We start from the raw sequence: 16,643 nt of genomic DNA, 5'->3' as shown, positions 1-16,643 counted from the left end.
GACTCATCTGACCTTGCCCCAACAATCAGCACCATGGGATCTTCTAAGCAGTTGTCTAAAAAAATTAAACTGAAAATAGTTGACGCTCACAAAGTTGGAGAAGGCTATAAGAAGATAGCAAAGCGTTTTCAGATGTCAATATCCTCTGTTCGGAATGTAATTAAGAACAGTGGAAGTTAAAGCAAGATCTGGAAGACCAAGAAAAATATCAGACAGAACAGCTCGCAGGATTGTGAGAAAAACAATTCAAAACCCACGTTTGACTGCACGATCCCTCCAGAAAGATCTGGCAGACACTGGAGTTGTGGTACACTATTCCACTATAAAGAGATACTTGTACAAATATGGTCTTCATGGAAGAGTCATCAGAAGAAAACCTCTTCTACGCCTTCACCACAAAAATCAGCGTTTGAACTTTGCAAATGAACATATAAACAAGCCTGATGCATTTTGGAAACAAGTTATGTGGACCGATGAGGTTAAAATTGAACTTTTTGGCCGGAATGAGCAAAGGTACGTTTGGAGAAGAAGGGACAGAGAATTTAATGAAAAGAACCTCTGTCCAACTGTTAAGCATGGGGGTGGATCAATCATGCTTTGGGGTTGTATTGCAGCCAATGGCACAGGAAACATCTCACGAGTAGAAGGAAAAATGGATTCAATAACATTTCAGCAAATTTTGGATGGTAACTTGATGCCATCTGTGAAAAAGCTGAAGTTAAAGAGAGGATGGCTTCTACAAATGGATAATAATCCTAAACACACCTCAAAATCCACGGGGGATTACATCAAGAGGTGTAAACTAAAGGTTTTGCCATGGCCTTCACAATCTCCTGACCTCAACATAATTGAAAATCTATGGATAGACCTTAAAAGAGCAGTGCGTGACAGACAGCCCAGAAATCTCAAAGAACTGGAAGACTTTTGTAAGGAAGAATGGGAATAGATACCTCAAACAAAAATTGAAAGACACTTGGCTGGCTACAAAAAGCGTTTACAAGCTGTGATACTTGCCAAAGGGGGCAGTGCAAGATATTAACTCTGCAGGGTGCCCAAACTTTTGCAGACCCCATTTTTTTGTTTTCTGTAATTTTGAAAGTGTTAATGATGGAAATAAAATCTAACTTTTGTTGACATAATATAAGAATGTCTAATCTGTAATTTGATGCATTTTGGAGATTTTTCCATCTTTCCTTGGCTTCTTTATGCACATTAATACAAAGTTTTACCTGGGGTGCCAAAACTTTCGATCCCCACTGTATGTGTTACATGGACATCAACCAAGATTCTATTCACACCTGCAATACCAGATCAACCCCCCCCCACCCCCACCCCCACCCCCACAGATGGCATGTCATTGAAACCTAGAATTATGGGAGCAGTATCTTGAAAAAAACATGCAAGCTTCCTTTAAAAAGGGACCAGTTCTGGCAACAACTAATTTTACCATTGTCAGCAAGAAAGATGGCTACTGAAATGCCCTTTCAGTTAATTGACATGTGCTGCGTATCCAGTTATCCTCATTCTTTAGGTCAGAAGGAATTACAAGGCTGAACACTGCATTTCAGAACAATGTGCTCAGCATTGGTAATATAATAGGAATTAGTATAATGGTGGAATCCCGGGAGCAAAATAAAAGGTTGTATCACAAGGACAGATAACATAATTAAGAGAAAGACAACGGGGTCTACTAGCTGTCTGTGTGACTCCTATACAAGATTTTTCTATATTTTTTTCTAATAAAGCGATATGAACTCGAAAAGTTTATAAAAGTCTTAGAAAAGTTTGTGATATGATCAGATCACCTGTCATCTGTCACCAATCTCGTACAGCAGGAATCAGCAGTTGGGCAGGATAATAAAGACAAGTAAGTGAATAACGCATCTCATGGCACTGTCAGTTCACACTCCCATTCCTGATTACAAGTGACACTTTCTCACTATCACACAGCATCCTGCTACATGGTGCATGAGAAACATCCAGCCAGTGCAATCTCGTCTGACTTGTTAAACTCTGCGAATAGGTTTTTCATACTGTGAGATTTGTGTGTGAATGGGATTAGCTCGCTGTATAAAATCCCCTTTGTTTACGGCTCATGCAAAGGGAGGATTAGGGCCGTACACCACCCAGATCAGCGAATTTCTGCAGCAGGTACAGCCAGGGGTTTCTGATTAGCCACGGACAGGAAGCCTATACAAATCCAATGACAGGCTGACACAGCCCACTGCTGTCTGCATATAATCACACATGGTGCCGTTATGGATGTGCTCCCCTAGATGCAGCAGTTCACATCCTGGGGTGTACATCTGTTTCTAACCACAGGTGGAGCAGGACTCTCTATAGCAATATATTTGGTGGAGCAGGATTCTCTATAGCAATATATTTGGTGGAGCAGGACTCTCTATAGTGATATATGTGGTGGAGCATGACTCTTTATACTAATACATGTGGTGGAGCAGGACTCTCTATAGTAATATATGTGATGTAGCAGAACTCTCTATAGTAATACATGTGGGGGAGCAGAACTCTCTATAGTAATACATGTGGTGGAGCAGGACTCTCTATAGTACTACATGTTGTGGAGCAGGACTCTCTGTAGTAATACATGTGGTAGAGCAGGACTCTCTATAGTACTACATGTTGTGTAGCAGGACTCTATGTAGTAAAACATGTGGTGGAGCAGGACTTTTTATAGTGATATATGTGGTGGAGCAGGACTCTCTATAGTAATACATGTGGTGGAGCAAGTCTCTCTATAGTGATATATGTGGTGAAGTAGGACTCTCTGTAGTAATACATGTGGTGGATCAGGACTCTCTATAGTAGAACATGTGGCGGAGCAGGACTCTCTATAGCAGGGTTTCTCAACCAGGGTTCAGTTGAACCCTAGGGTTCCTTCTGAGGTTGTTAGGGGTTATTTGCGTAATAGGCAATTTATGCCTCTCAGATAAGTTTCCAATGACACCATTGTTCCTTTTAGCTATCTGTAAGGTGGTAATTCTTCCCAATGATGACAAGAGTAAGGAGCATTCTTCCCACTGACTGTCACACTAATGTGTCATGAGTTGTAGATTGTTGATTTTTTGCAGGGGTTCCCTGAGACCAGAAATGTATTTCAAGGGTTCCTCTGTGTTGAAAAGGTTGAGAAAGGCTGTAATACATTTGGTGGAGCAGGACTCTTTATAGTGATATATGTGGTGGAGCAGGACTCTCTATAGTAATACATTTGGTGGAGCAAGACTTTTTATAGTGACGTATATGGTGGAGCAGGACTCTCTATAGTGATACATATGGTGGAGCAGGGCTCTCTATAGTGATACATATGGTAGAGCAGGACTCTCTATAGCAGGGGTATTGAATTAAAATTCACAGAGGTCTGGTCAGTAAAATTTTCTTGTAGCAGAGGTCCGAATATCATGTTGGTACCTGTGGCATCTTTTCGCATGCACCAAATAGCATGTTGCCACAGCACCATGCAGCTTGGTCCTGCGGGACTTTGGAAAAAAAAGGTCAAGGACTTCTTTCTCTGTTTCTAGCGGGTAGTTCAGCCCATTAAAATGTCCCCACTGCACATCACAGTCCCCTCCCCCTTCACATCAAGATCCCCTCTTGATGAGTGTCCTCAGGTCCCCTTTACTTCACCCTCCTCCACTCCTTTCACAGTAATGTTCTCATACTTCCTTGTCATCGACCCCCCCGACAGTACTATCCTCTGCCCCATTTACATCTTTCCCCCACATTACTGTCCTCGATCCCCCAATCCCCTCCCCTACAATACAGTCCTCAGCTACCCCACATTACTGCCTTCAGCCCCCTTCACATTACTGTGCTTATTGCCCCCCACATTACAGTCCTCAGCCTCCCCCAATTGAATGTCCCCTCCACACACACATTACAGTCCTCAGTCCCCCACTTTAATGTCCTCTGCCCTCTCCACATTACAATCATCAGTCCCCCCCATGTTACAGTCCTCAGTTCCCCCCACATCACAGTCCTCAGTTCCCCCCCACATCACAGTCCTCAGCCTCCCCACTTTAATGTCCTCAGCCCCCCCACATTGCAGTTCTCAGGCTCCCACTTTAATGTCCTACCCCCCCACATTACAGTACTTGGTCCCCCACTTTAATGTCCTAACCCCCCTACATTACAGTACTTAGTCCCCCACTTTAATGTTCTCAGTCCCCCACTGTAATTTCCTCAGCCCCCCCCCCCCCCCCACACACACACATCACAGTCCTCAGCTCTCCCCCTTCACTGTCCTCAGCACACACATTCCTCATTTTTAGCTTTTCAAACTAGTGTCCTCACTCCCTGTGACTTCACCCCCTCCCTCACTGTACACAGGCACAGAATATCTGGATGGAGGGGGATGTGGCAAGATCGTGATTGGTTGCTAGGGCCGCCCTTCATCCTAGCAGCCAATTACCTGCTTGTTAATCTCGGGCAGCTCCGCCTAGCTCTGCCCAGCTCTGCCCTCCATCCAGAACTGTCCTGACTCCTGCTGTCTGCTCTGTAAGGATTACAGAGCGATGGCAGGGTAAGAAAAGGCTGTTAAATAGCTGAACTGCAGTGGTCCGAATGAAAATGTGGCGTGGTCCACATTTGGCCCACGGTCTGCCATTTAGTGATCCCCACTCTATAGTAATACATGTATTGGAGCAGCACTCTCTATAATAATACATGTGGTGAAGCAGGACTCTCTCTACAGTAAAACATGTGGTGGAGCAGGACTCCCTATAGTAATACATGTGGTGAAGCAGGACTCTCTATAGTGATACATGTGGTGGAGCAGGACTCTCTAGAGCACAGCTGTCAAACACAAGGCCCGCGGGCCGAATGCGGCCCCCAGGCCTTTTCATGTGGCCCTCGCACCTCTCCTGCAGCTGCGGCACCCCCCTTGTCTCTGCTCCCACCTTGTCTCTGTAGTCGGCAGCAGAGAGGACAGAACTCCTTTGCCAGATCCTGCACTCCTCTGTGCAGCTGCAGAAAGGCTCGTCTTTGCCCCCCCTCTTCTCAGCAGAGAGCAGAACTCCTCCTACATATTCTGCACCTCTCTGTGCAGCCGCACCACCACCTTTGCTTTGCCTCCCCTGGTCTGAGCATTCACCAGACTCTGGAAGCTGACTCCAGCTCTCCTGGTTCTCCTCCAGACCCTGCACTTCTTCCCAGATCCACCCGCATTTTCTTCCTGGCAGCAGCACAAGGTAAGGGGGTACATTGTGATGTAAAGAAGAGTGGGTGACTCTTGACTTCTGATGGTGGTGGGGCTCTTGACATTTTATGTAAGAGGGCATGGGGTGCTCTGGACATCTAATCTTACAGATATAACCGGCCCTTTGAGGGCAACCATAATGCTGATGCAGCCCGCGATGAAATGGAGTTTGACACCCCTGCTCTAGAGTAATACATGTGGTGGAGCGGGTCTCTCTATAGTGATATATGTGGTGGAGCAGGACTCTCTATGGCAAAACATGTTGTGGAGCAGGACTCTCTATAGAGATATATGTGGTGGAGCAAGCTTCTCTATAGTGATCTATGTTGTGGAAAAGAACTCTGTATAGTGGTACATGTGGTGGAGCGGGTCTCTCTATAGTGATATATGTGGTGGAGCAGGACTCTCTCTATAGTAATACATATGGTGGAGCAGGACTCTTTATAGTAATACATATGGTGGAGTAGGACTCTCTATAGTAATACATGTGGTGGAGCAGAACTCTTTATAGTAATACATGTGGTGGAGCAGGACTCTCAAATTTTATACATGTGGTACAGCAGGACTCTCTCTATAGTGATATATCTGGTGGAGCAGGCCTCTCTATAGTGATATATCTGGTGGAGCAGGACTCTCTATTGTAAAACATGTGATGGAGCAGAACTCTCTATAGTGATACATTTGGTGGAGCAGGACTCCCTGTAGTGATACATGTGGTAGAGCAGGACTCTCTATAATAAAACATGTGGTGGAGCAGGACTCTCTATAGTAATACATGTGGTGGAGCAGAACTCTCTATAGTGATACCTTTGGTGGAGCAGGACTCCCTGTAGTGATACATGTGGTGGAGCGGGACTCTCTATAATAAAACATGTGGTGGAGCAGAACTCTCTATAGTGATACCTTTGGTGGAGCAGGACTCCCTGTAGTGATACATGTGGTGGAGCGGGACTCTCTATAATAAAACATGTGGTGGAGCAGGACTCTCTATAGTGATATATGTGGTGGAGCAGGACTCTCTATAGTGATACATTTGGTGGAGCAGGACTCTCTATAGTGATACATGTGGTGTCGCAGGACTCTCTATAGTAATACATGTGGTGGAGCAGGACTCCCTGTAGTGATACATGTGGTGGAGCGGGACTCTCTATAATAAAACATGTGGTGGAGCAGGACTCTCTATAGTGATACATTTGGTGGAGCAGGACTCTCTATAGTGATACATGTGGTGGAGCAGGACTCTCTATAGTGATATATGTGGTGGAGCAGGACTCTCTATAGTGATACATTTGGTGGAGCAGGACTCTCTATAGTGATACATGTGGTGTCGCAGGACTCTCTATAGTAATACATGTGGTGGAGCAGGACTCCCTGTAGTGATACATGTGGTGGAGCGGGACTCTCTATAATAAAACATGTGGTGGAGCAGGACTCTCTATAGTGATACATGTGGTGGAGCGGGACTCTCTATAATAAAACATGTGGTGGAGCAGGACTCTCTATAGTGATATATGTGGTGGAGCAGGACTCTCTATAGTGATACATTTGGTGGAGCAGGACTCTCTATAGTGATACATGTGGTGTCGCAGGACTCTCTATAGTAATACATGTGGTGGAGCAGAACTCTCTATAGTGATACCTTTGGTGGAGCAGGACTCCCTGTAGTGATACATGTGGTGGAGCGGGACTCTCTATAGTGATACATTTGGTGGAGCAGGACTCTCTATAGTGATACATGTGGTGTCGCAGGACTCTCTATAGTAATACATGTGGTGGAGCAGAACTCTCTATAGTGATACCTTTGGTGGAGCAGGACTCCCTGTAGTGATACATGTGGTGGAGCGGGACTCTCTATAATAAAACATGTGGTGGAGCAGGACTCTCTATAGTGATATATGTGGTGGAGCAGGACTCTCTATAGTGATACATTTGGTGGAGCAGGACTCTCTATAGTGATACATGTGGTGTCGCAGGACTCTCTATAGTAATACATGTGGTGGAGCAGGACTCCCTGTAGTGATACATGTGGTGGAGCGGGACTCTCTATAATAAAACATGTGGTGGAGCAGGACTCTCTATAGTGATACATTTGGTGGAGCAGGACTCTCTATAGTGATACATGTGGTGGAGCAGGACTCTCTATAGTAATACATGTGGTGGAGCAGGACTCTCTATAGTAATGCAGCAGACTGAGAGGATGAGCTCACAGTGTCTCTGACTTCTTGTCAGAGGCACTGAGCTCAAGGGACAGCTTGGAGCCTTGGACCAATGGTAAAGCACCAATGGTCCAAGCTGTCCAAAAAAATGCTGCAGTGGAGGCTCTCCTGCAGTGTCATAGAAGGGGGAGTGTGTCTAAAAGACACATGCTCCCTTCCAGGAAAAAACATGGGTTTATGGTTATAAGGTTTACCCATAATTCCATGTTTTCTCGCACAGTTAGGAGGAAGAATCTGCTGCTGCTGTTGAAAAGGTTTTTTAATCAAGCAAAATAATATATGATTATGCTATATGGTATACTGTACCATAATAATTTATTATCTATCTATTTTCTGTGAAATTAGTTGTTTGAAGTTATGACTTCAAACTTCAGGAGTTTGTCCATTAAGCCACCTGCTTGAGTGCAGTTTTTCAAAATATAGTAAATTACCTTAAAAACAACATATAATAATTCTTTGTATATTACTTACTTATGGTAATTAACCATTTTTTTCTAGAAAATTACTCAGAACCCCCAAACATTATGTATACTTTTTTTAGCAGCCATGATAGGGAATAAAATGGTGGGCATTGCAACATGGTATTTGCGCAGCAATTTTTCAAGTTTTTTTTTTGGGGAAAAAAAACAGTTTCATGAATAAAAAAAACCACTAAAGTTTTTTTTTTTATAATGTGAAAGATGATGTTACACTGAGTAAATAGATACCTAACACGTCATGCTTTAAAATTGCTCACACTTGTGGAATGGTGCCAAACTTCAGTACCTAAAAAATCTCCATAGGCGACGTTTTACATTTTTTTTACAGGTTACATGTTTAGAGTTATAGAGGAGGTCTAGTGCTTGAATTGGTGCTCTCGTTCGAACGTTTGCGACAATAACCTCACATGTGTGGTTTGAATGCCGTTTAAAGTTGCTAAAACAAGTCCTTATGCTGGTTAAATTAGTAAACTATGAGAACTAATGAAGGTGCTATATATAATCTATATATTCAGAGAATGGTTCAAGTTCTATTCTTTTATTGATTATATATGGCACTTTCATTAGTTAATTATAATCATAATAAAATCAGGACTGTTGATAGCTATATAGAGCACAGTGTAATTTTTAATTTTTAATTCTTCATTATGTAACGGCCCTCTACTTAACCAGTGAAATATCAGCATTTACAGAGCTGTTACAGAATGCAGAAATAAAAAATAAAAATCCTCTTTTCAATAGATTCCTTTCACCAGACAACTATTTATTTGTCTGGGGGAATCTGATTGACTGCCTGCGTCCTGACGCGCGGGTTTTTAAGCGCAAGCCAATTGGTTAAAGATGAAGATGACATTTTTCATCTCACAGTGCTCAGCTACACTATGGGGGTTTATTCACTAAATGGTGATGTGGGGTTTATTCACTAAATGGTAATGTGGGGGTTTATTCACTAAATGGTGATGTGGGGTTTATTCACTAAATAATGTGGGGGTTGTATCTGGCTCTGATACTAGCCAGTGCCTCACCAGCCACTGACCTCACTGCACGTCCCTGGTCCAAGGTATTTAGTAAGAGGCATGGTGGATTTTTTGCCTGTTTGCAAAATTGTATAACAAGCTACGAAAAACCTTTTCTTTCTTTTTTTTTTTTTTTTTTAATTTTTCGGTCTTTTTTCGTTTGTTTAGCAAAAACAAAAAAAAAAAAAAAACCCAGCGGCGATTAAAGAAAGCTCTATTTATGTGAAAAAAAATTCATATGGGTACACTGTAGCATGACCACACAATTGTCATTAAAAATGTGACAGCTCTGAAAGCTGAAAATTGGCCTGGGCAGCGAGGGGGTAACGGTGTCCTGTAGGCAAGTGGTTAAGTGGAAGGACATTTCCAGATAGGACAAACACAAAAAAAAGGTAAATATTAAAAACAGGGGATCTTGTCTGTATCCTACTTTATCTAAAAAAAATAAGGTTTTAGATTTACATACTGTAATTTTTCATTTAAAAAAATGGAAATGAAAAGGTACGCTTCACAGCAAGCAGTTTTAGGCAGCCTATTGATGATTCATATGTTTTAATTCAACCAGTGAGTTGAATGAAAAAATATGGCTCGATTCCCCTGTCCCCACATTTGAAGTGGATGGGGGAACCCTCCTCGCTGTGTCATTGTATTATGACAGCATGGAGCCTTCAGCGCTGTAGGCTATAGCTGATCGTTTATCGGTAGATGGATATCTGTACAACCACCCTGCCCATCCATGGATCAAAATTCGCCCGGTTCAGCAACATGAACTTCTCTTCCCTGCTCCCTTTTGGTAAGTTAAATATATGATTGGAAGCATTTTGTTATATCGTCTTAAGAGTAAAAAAATACCTGTTGATCCTGCCAGAAATCTTTTCAGCTAATACCTTCCTCCCTTCTCTGCCTGTACTGACTTTTATCAGTTACATTGTTCCATCTATATCTGAATACTACAGAACCACATCCCTTCTATGAGAGATGAAGGCGTTCTGCAGTTCCTGGGTCCTAGGGTGACAACATTCATGGGCGTCCGCAGAACTTTTTTTCAGGGGGGGCATCATTTTAAGGTCACCCATGCCCCACCCCTTTTCAACAATGTCATTAAAGGGAGGGGCTTAGTATTTATTTTTAAAGAGCAAACGGCAGAATTTGTTTTTAAAGCATTTGTTAACCAAAAAAAATTGATCCTGTTCCCTTAAAGCATGTTAACCGGTTGCCGACTGCGCACAGTATATTTACTGTGGCAGTCAGCCCCGGCCAGGCAGAGTAACGTAGATCTACGTCACTAGCCTTTCACCGGGTTTTGAGCCAATAGCGGGCGATCGCGCGCCCGCCTCGGCTCGTTCACAGAGGAGTCCGGGCGTGTGACCGGCGGACCCGATGTCCGCCGGTCACACTACGATCGTCGGTAGAGCGGGAGAAAGGCGGACGGCTTATGTAAACAAGCCGCCTGTCATTCTCCCCTGTGTAAAAATGGAGATCAGACGGTTCTACTATGTAGAACCGTTGATCTCTGTTTTTACAATAGGAGACCTGTCCCACTACAGTTAGAAACACGCCCCTAGGACACACTTAACCCCTCCCTCTCCAATACAGTTAACCCCTTCCCTGCCAGTGTCATTTTTACAGTAACAGTGCATATGTATAGCACTGATTACTGCAGTAATGTCACTGGTACCCCCAAAAGTGTCAAAAATGTCAGTCAAGGGTCCGATCTGTCCGCCGCAATGTCGCAGTACCGCAAAAAAAATCGCAGATCGCCGCCATTACTCGTTAAAAAAAAAAAACACCAAAAATGACAAAAATCTTTCCCTTTGTTAGTAAACGCGATAACTTTTGCGCAAACCAATCAAAATACACTTTTTGCGATTTTTTTTTACCAAACATATGTAGCATAAAAAAATTGGCCGAAAATGTTAAAAAATTTTGATTTTTACATTTTTTTGGGGGGGAATTTCATATAAAAAAAGTGAAAAATATTGTTATTTTTGCAAAATTTACGCTCTTTTTTTGTTTATAGCGCATGATCAAAAAATCGCACAGGTGATCAAATACCACCAAAAGAAAGCTCTGTTTGTGGGAAAAAAGGACGTGAAATTCGTTTAGGTACAGCGTCGCACGACCACGCAATTGTCCGTTAAAGTCACGCAGTAAAAAATCGCAAAAAATCCCCCTGGTCAGGAAGGGGGTAAAATCTTCCGGGGCTTAAGTGGTTAAACAGCACAGTGCTTGTGCTGTGTAATTTGCCCCCCTCCCCCCGTATCACCTAAAATACCTGGCTGATCCTGGCTGGCTATGTCCTCCCCTCTGTAAACTGACCACAGTACACCATGGCTGCTGAGCCCTGACACCGTGGTCAGTTTACGTGCCTCCTTCATCTGCAGCTCACCTGTCCTCTGTCCTCTCTCCCCCCTCCCTCCCTGCCTGTCTGCTCCTGTGTCAGTGCCCACCCTTCCCCTCCTGCTACTGTAGTTTCATTTAAAGTTTCATATCCTATCTACAGTCTGTTTATTAATCCTGTGTGCCCCTGTGTCTGTATTTTATAAAAAATAAGCCATCCTTTACAATTTTTCAGAGCGCCAATCGCCGCTCACGTGACCCGCCGCCTCTCCCCTTCTCCTCCCCTCCTGACTGACTACAGCAAGGAATCCTTGGCCCCACCCGCTGCAGGCAGCTGTCAGACGGGGAAAGGAGAGAGCAAACATGGGTCACGTGAGTGGCGCTCGGTGCTCTGAAAACTAGTTATTTTGTTTAAGTTACATTCACAGACATAGGGGCAAACAGGATTATTAAACAGACCAGAAAGGATGGTATAAAGTGGCTTAACAACCACTTTAAGGGGGAAGTTGAGATTCCGGGGGGGGGGGGTATTTGTCCCCCCTTGTCCTTACTTGCAGATGCCCATGACAACATTGCTTCCCCAATACAATGAGTATGTGAGCGGTGTGACCCTAGAATGGGATGTGTGTTACCAGCTAGATCACCAGATGAGCATAAAATAAAATGTTGCAGCCACCACAGCTGCGGACCGGTAGACTGTAATATATTATTTTAGCATTCATGAGTTTTGATGGGCGGTAAATTACTATTTTTCTATTCAAGCTTAACCACCTGCCGCCAGTATCACATACAGTACCTAGTACATGATCCGACACTTCCAGGTTTAGGGTGTGCATGGGCGCCGCCGGCAACCCGCTTTCACTGTGATTATACACAGCTCTCTGCCTATGTAAACAAGACAGATCGGCGTTCTGTCAGTAGAGAAGGCATTGATCCTGTGTTCCTGCAAAGCAAGAACATGGATCAATGCCTTCCCCTAGTAAAAGCACCTCCTACAGTACACAAACACACTAGCTAGGCACACAGTTAACCCTTTGATCGCCCTAGATGTTTAACCTTTTCCCAGCCAGTGTCATTAGTACAGTGATAGTGCATATTTTTAGCACTGATCACCGTTTTAGTGTGACTAGTCTTTAAAAAGTGTCAGTAAGTGTCTGATTGTCTGCCCAGTATTGCAGTCCCGCAGTCCCGCTATAAGTCGCTGGTCACGGACATTACTAGTAAAAATACAATAGTAAAAATACAATAGTTTTGTAGACACTATAACTTTTGCGCAAACAAATCAATATACGCCTATTGGGATTGTTTTTACCAAAAATATGTAGCACAATACATATTGGCCTAAATTGATGAAGAAATTTGATTTTTTTTTATTGGTTATGTTTTATAGCAGAAAGAAAAAAATATTGTTTTTTTTTTTTTTCTGTCTTTTTTTCGTTTATAGTGCAAAAAACAAAACCGTAGAGGAGATCAAACACTAGCAAAAGAAAGCTCTATTTGTGGGGAATAAATGGACATACATTTTATTTGGGTACAGTACAGTACCGCACAATTGTCAGTTAAAATAACGCAGTACTGTATCGCAGAAAATCGCCTGAAGGAGGAAAATACTTCTAGAGGTCAAGTGGTTAAACTATATCTAAAGCAAGAACTTCATTTTGGGTAGAGTAAGGGAGGGTAATTTTTTTTTTTTTTTTTGCGATCTGAGTTTTATTGGGTAGATTTCCCTTAACTTTCTATCCTGTAGACTCAACAAGAAGATAGAGAATAGCTTTCCAATGTGAGGGGAATTCCTCCTTAGACAGTTGTCACAGGAACAAGTGACCCCATTGGAAGCTATTCCTGTTCTGTGACAACTCAAACTTTTGGATTGATCCTCACTTTCATTCCTGGTGGCACTGGTGATCAGGACAACTAAAGAGAATGAATCTCCCTAATGGGGACACAGACAACAATAAAAACCTGTCAGTGGTTCTAAGTCTTTACCATCCTATTTAAAGCTAAAAAAAATGCCTTTAGTTATAATTGAAGGAAATTGAAGTTATAATTGCAAATGTTTGCAAAACAGTTAAAAAAGTGAGAGGAAGTGCCTTCTACGTTCCTGTCTGTCCTCCTCCACACAATGGGGTTCATTTACTAAAGGAGTTTAGGTTGACTACATAGTAAAGTGGATTTTTACTTTGCAAGGGAACCTTCACTAAATCTGGATACACACTATACAACTTTTGTTGTTCGATTTCCTTTAGATTTATCTTCAACTATGTAGTGCAGGGGACTGCCTGATTGCATACAAATTGAAAGTGTTTAGGTTTGACCTCATATTATATGGTTTTGGTAAATCTAAAGGAAAATAAATCTAAGGAAAATTGTATAGTATGTACCCAGTGTTGGGGTAGTTACTCAAAAAATGTAATTAGTTACTAGTTACTTCTGTAAATTGTAATGAGATTACTTTACTAGTTACTGCATTTGAAAAGTAACTTCACTACTTATTACTTTACTTTCCTCTTTCTTAATTGACCGTGTAGAAGAAGATACATGACACTCTTTCTGCATAGAGTTTATTGTATAAACACAGGCTTTGGGAAACATGAGAAGAAAACCTGAAAAAACAGAATAAAACATAAAGTGCAACAAAAAGTCATAAACTTCATTCCTCTCTATTCTTCGAAATAACGATTTTATCGCACGGCTTGGGTAACGCAGGAAAGCGCGTTCCTATAGCCTAGTAAAGTAGTGTAGTTACCTCCTATAACCTAGTAAAGTAGTGTAGTTACCAATATTAGTATTGTAACTAGTTACATTACTTCGTTACCAAAAAAAGTAATGTAGTTACTGTAATCAGTTACTTTGTAACTAGTTACCCCCAACATTGTATGTAACCAGCTTTATGGGCCATACACACTATAAGATCTTCTGAAGACTTTTTCCTTACCAAAACCATATAATATGAGGTCAAACCTAAACACTTTCAATTTGTATGCAATCTGGCAGGCCCTTGCACTACATAGAAAAGGTAAATCTGAAGGGAAAAGTCTTCAGAAAATCTTATAGTGTGTATGGCCCTTTAGTCTACTGAATGGAATGAAGCTGGGCTAAAAAAATAAAAAAACACCCCCTCTTTTTTTTTCTTTGCATGTGATTGTGTATCCATTGCAAAGTGAAGTTTTACCATGTTTACTTAAAGTAAAACTAAAGGCAAAAGTTTTTTTTTTTTTTTTTTCTTCTCATTTTCGAAGATAGTGGAAATCATTCCGCAGCGAGGGAATCCCTTGTTGTCACCGGGGTCCCCATTGGAAGATTTCCCCTTTGTTCCTGTTCTGGTAACAACCCACAATTTGGAATTTCCCTTCATTTTCACTCTGGGAGGGGATAAGGATAAACAGGAAAAATAGAAAAGGTGAATCTCCCTAAGGGGCATTAAGCAATAAAAAGAAGACAGATGTTCTAATTTCTCTCCAATCTATCCAAAACTAAAAAATATGCCTTTAGTTATACTTTAAAGTGACACTAAACAAAATGTATATTCTTCAAAAATAATCCATACACATCCTTTACTTAATAGAATTTGTATCTTTTTGTCATGAAATGATTTCTATTGTGTTTTTCTGCTTCCTTGTAACATCCTCTGTGAGTTCCCTAACTCTGTCTTTTCCCCCTCCCTTTTCATGTGCACACTACAAATCCAATAGTCCCTAGTCCATCTCTGGAGGAAGCAAGTTCCTCCATACGGTGAGAGTGGGACCATGGAGAGCGGACATAGCCTCACTCTAACAGGAAGTCAGGAAGTCACAGCAGCAATAAAAAGGAGAATAAGAGGAGGCTTAGATGGATAGAATATACTTTTTGATTTAAAAATGCATTTTTTTTTTCTTTTAAGCCAGAGTTTAGTGTCACTTTAAGTGGAAATTGCCTTTCAAAGTGAACATGCTCTACTTCTTTCGGAGCCCAATGCATTTCACACCTTCGCTCCCACCAGTCCAGCTCAATTAGAGGCGACATGAGACGGAAGATTGTTTGCCGTCCGTATGAGTAAATGGCTCGGCAATGAAGGATGATCACAGCACAGCGGTGGTATGGGGGGGGGGGGGGGATTAGACTCACCAAAAAGTGTGTTGATGAATCCATACCAGACGCATCCGGCTTCTCCGATGAGCCAACGTCCCTGGGTGCTGGCAGCGAAGCTGAACGGGGTGCCCAGAATACACACCATCAGGTCACTCAGAGAGATGTTCATCAGCAACATGTTAATGGGGGAACGCAGAATCTTGTACTGGCAGAAGAGGACAAGTACCAGCAAGTTGCTGAAGAATCCCAAACTTCCAATGATTCCCAGAAACACAGCTACCAGCAGGTGGCCTGTCGGTGACAAGTTTGCATGCTCTGTCCCATACTGGTGGCTGCTGCTTCTGCAGGTGACACTACTGCTGTCACTACAGCTGGGACTGAAACTTGGGAAAGCCATGATGGGAGCCTGCAATATAATGCAAGCAGCTGCTTCTCATGCACTACTTTTCTTTTTTTTTTTGCTGTCTGTGATGGCTCGGTAGCACGTGTGAAGTGAAAAGGGTTAATGGCAGCGTTGTAAGAGGAAGCAGTGCCTGCGAGGCTCCATCGTGTGGCCATTTGTCAGCTGGCAGCCTGCCTTTTTATGCGTGTTGGATTTAAAGGGGGTGCGGCGTGCACCTTTGGAGGGGCTTACACGCGTAGTGAGAGCTGGAGGGGGGGAGTCTTAGCTGTGTCACTTAGATGCAGCAAGCATCCTCATCGTTAATCCTATTTCCACGCGGCAGTGTCTTTGCACATGAGGATTCCTCAGCAAAGAAGAATTTAAACAGGTTTGTACTGTCATCGATTCCCCTGTGATAACACACACAGCAGGGATGTAGCTTCCCTTATCTTAAAGGGCATGTCCACTTTTGCAGTCAAATTTGAGAAAACCTTACTATATGCAAAGATAGAGGAATATGATCCGAAGCAAACACAGTGACGTGCCTCCATCCCTAATGGTTAATGCAAACAGAAAACAGGTCGTGGGACTTTATATGAGACTAAGATATACAAAATTAGAATATAAATGTAAGCATTTATTATAGATACAGTCATTGATACAAATGTTGACATAAGTTACAAATATGATGCAGACATGTATACAAAAAAGGCTGACATGAAAAAATGCATATAATACAGTGTTATAACAGAATGGAAATAAAAGGAGGTTTCAAAAACAGGTCTAGCTAAAGTAAAATTGAGCTAATTTAGCGGGCTTAGAATGTGAGGAGAAGTTGTTGCTGGGGTAGAAAATGTCTATGGCTTTTTGTTAGGTGAGAATAAGCCCCAATCAGCTTAAGCCTGCCCCTGAAGCTAGGAAGACTAGGCA

The 16,643-nt window shown here is 42.4% G+C and overlaps 1 protein-coding gene across 1 annotated transcript in view; it reads right to left on the bottom strand.

The window, feature by feature from the left end:
- The window catches only part of LOC309548984 (vertebrate ancient opsin-like), a 368,174-nt gene extending 352,389 nt beyond the window's left edge, over positions 1–15,785 (bottom strand). Inside the window, exon 1 of the mRNA XM_082248920.1 lies at positions 15,368–15,785. Within this exon, the coding sequence (XP_082105046.1) occupies positions 15,368–15,728 (361 nt within the window). The 5' untranslated portion in view covers positions 15,729–15,785. The remainder of the gene's footprint in view (positions 1–15,367) is intronic.
- Positions 15,786–16,643: the final 858 nt, after the last annotated feature.

The sequence above is a fragment of the Pelophylax lessonae genome (genome assembly GCF_965119305.1).
Source record: "Pelophylax lessonae genome assembly, chromosome: 3".
Taxonomy (NCBI): Eukaryota; Metazoa; Chordata; class Amphibia; order Anura; family Ranidae; genus Pelophylax; species Pelophylax lessonae.
This window is presented reverse-complemented; position numbering and strand designations above follow the sequence as displayed.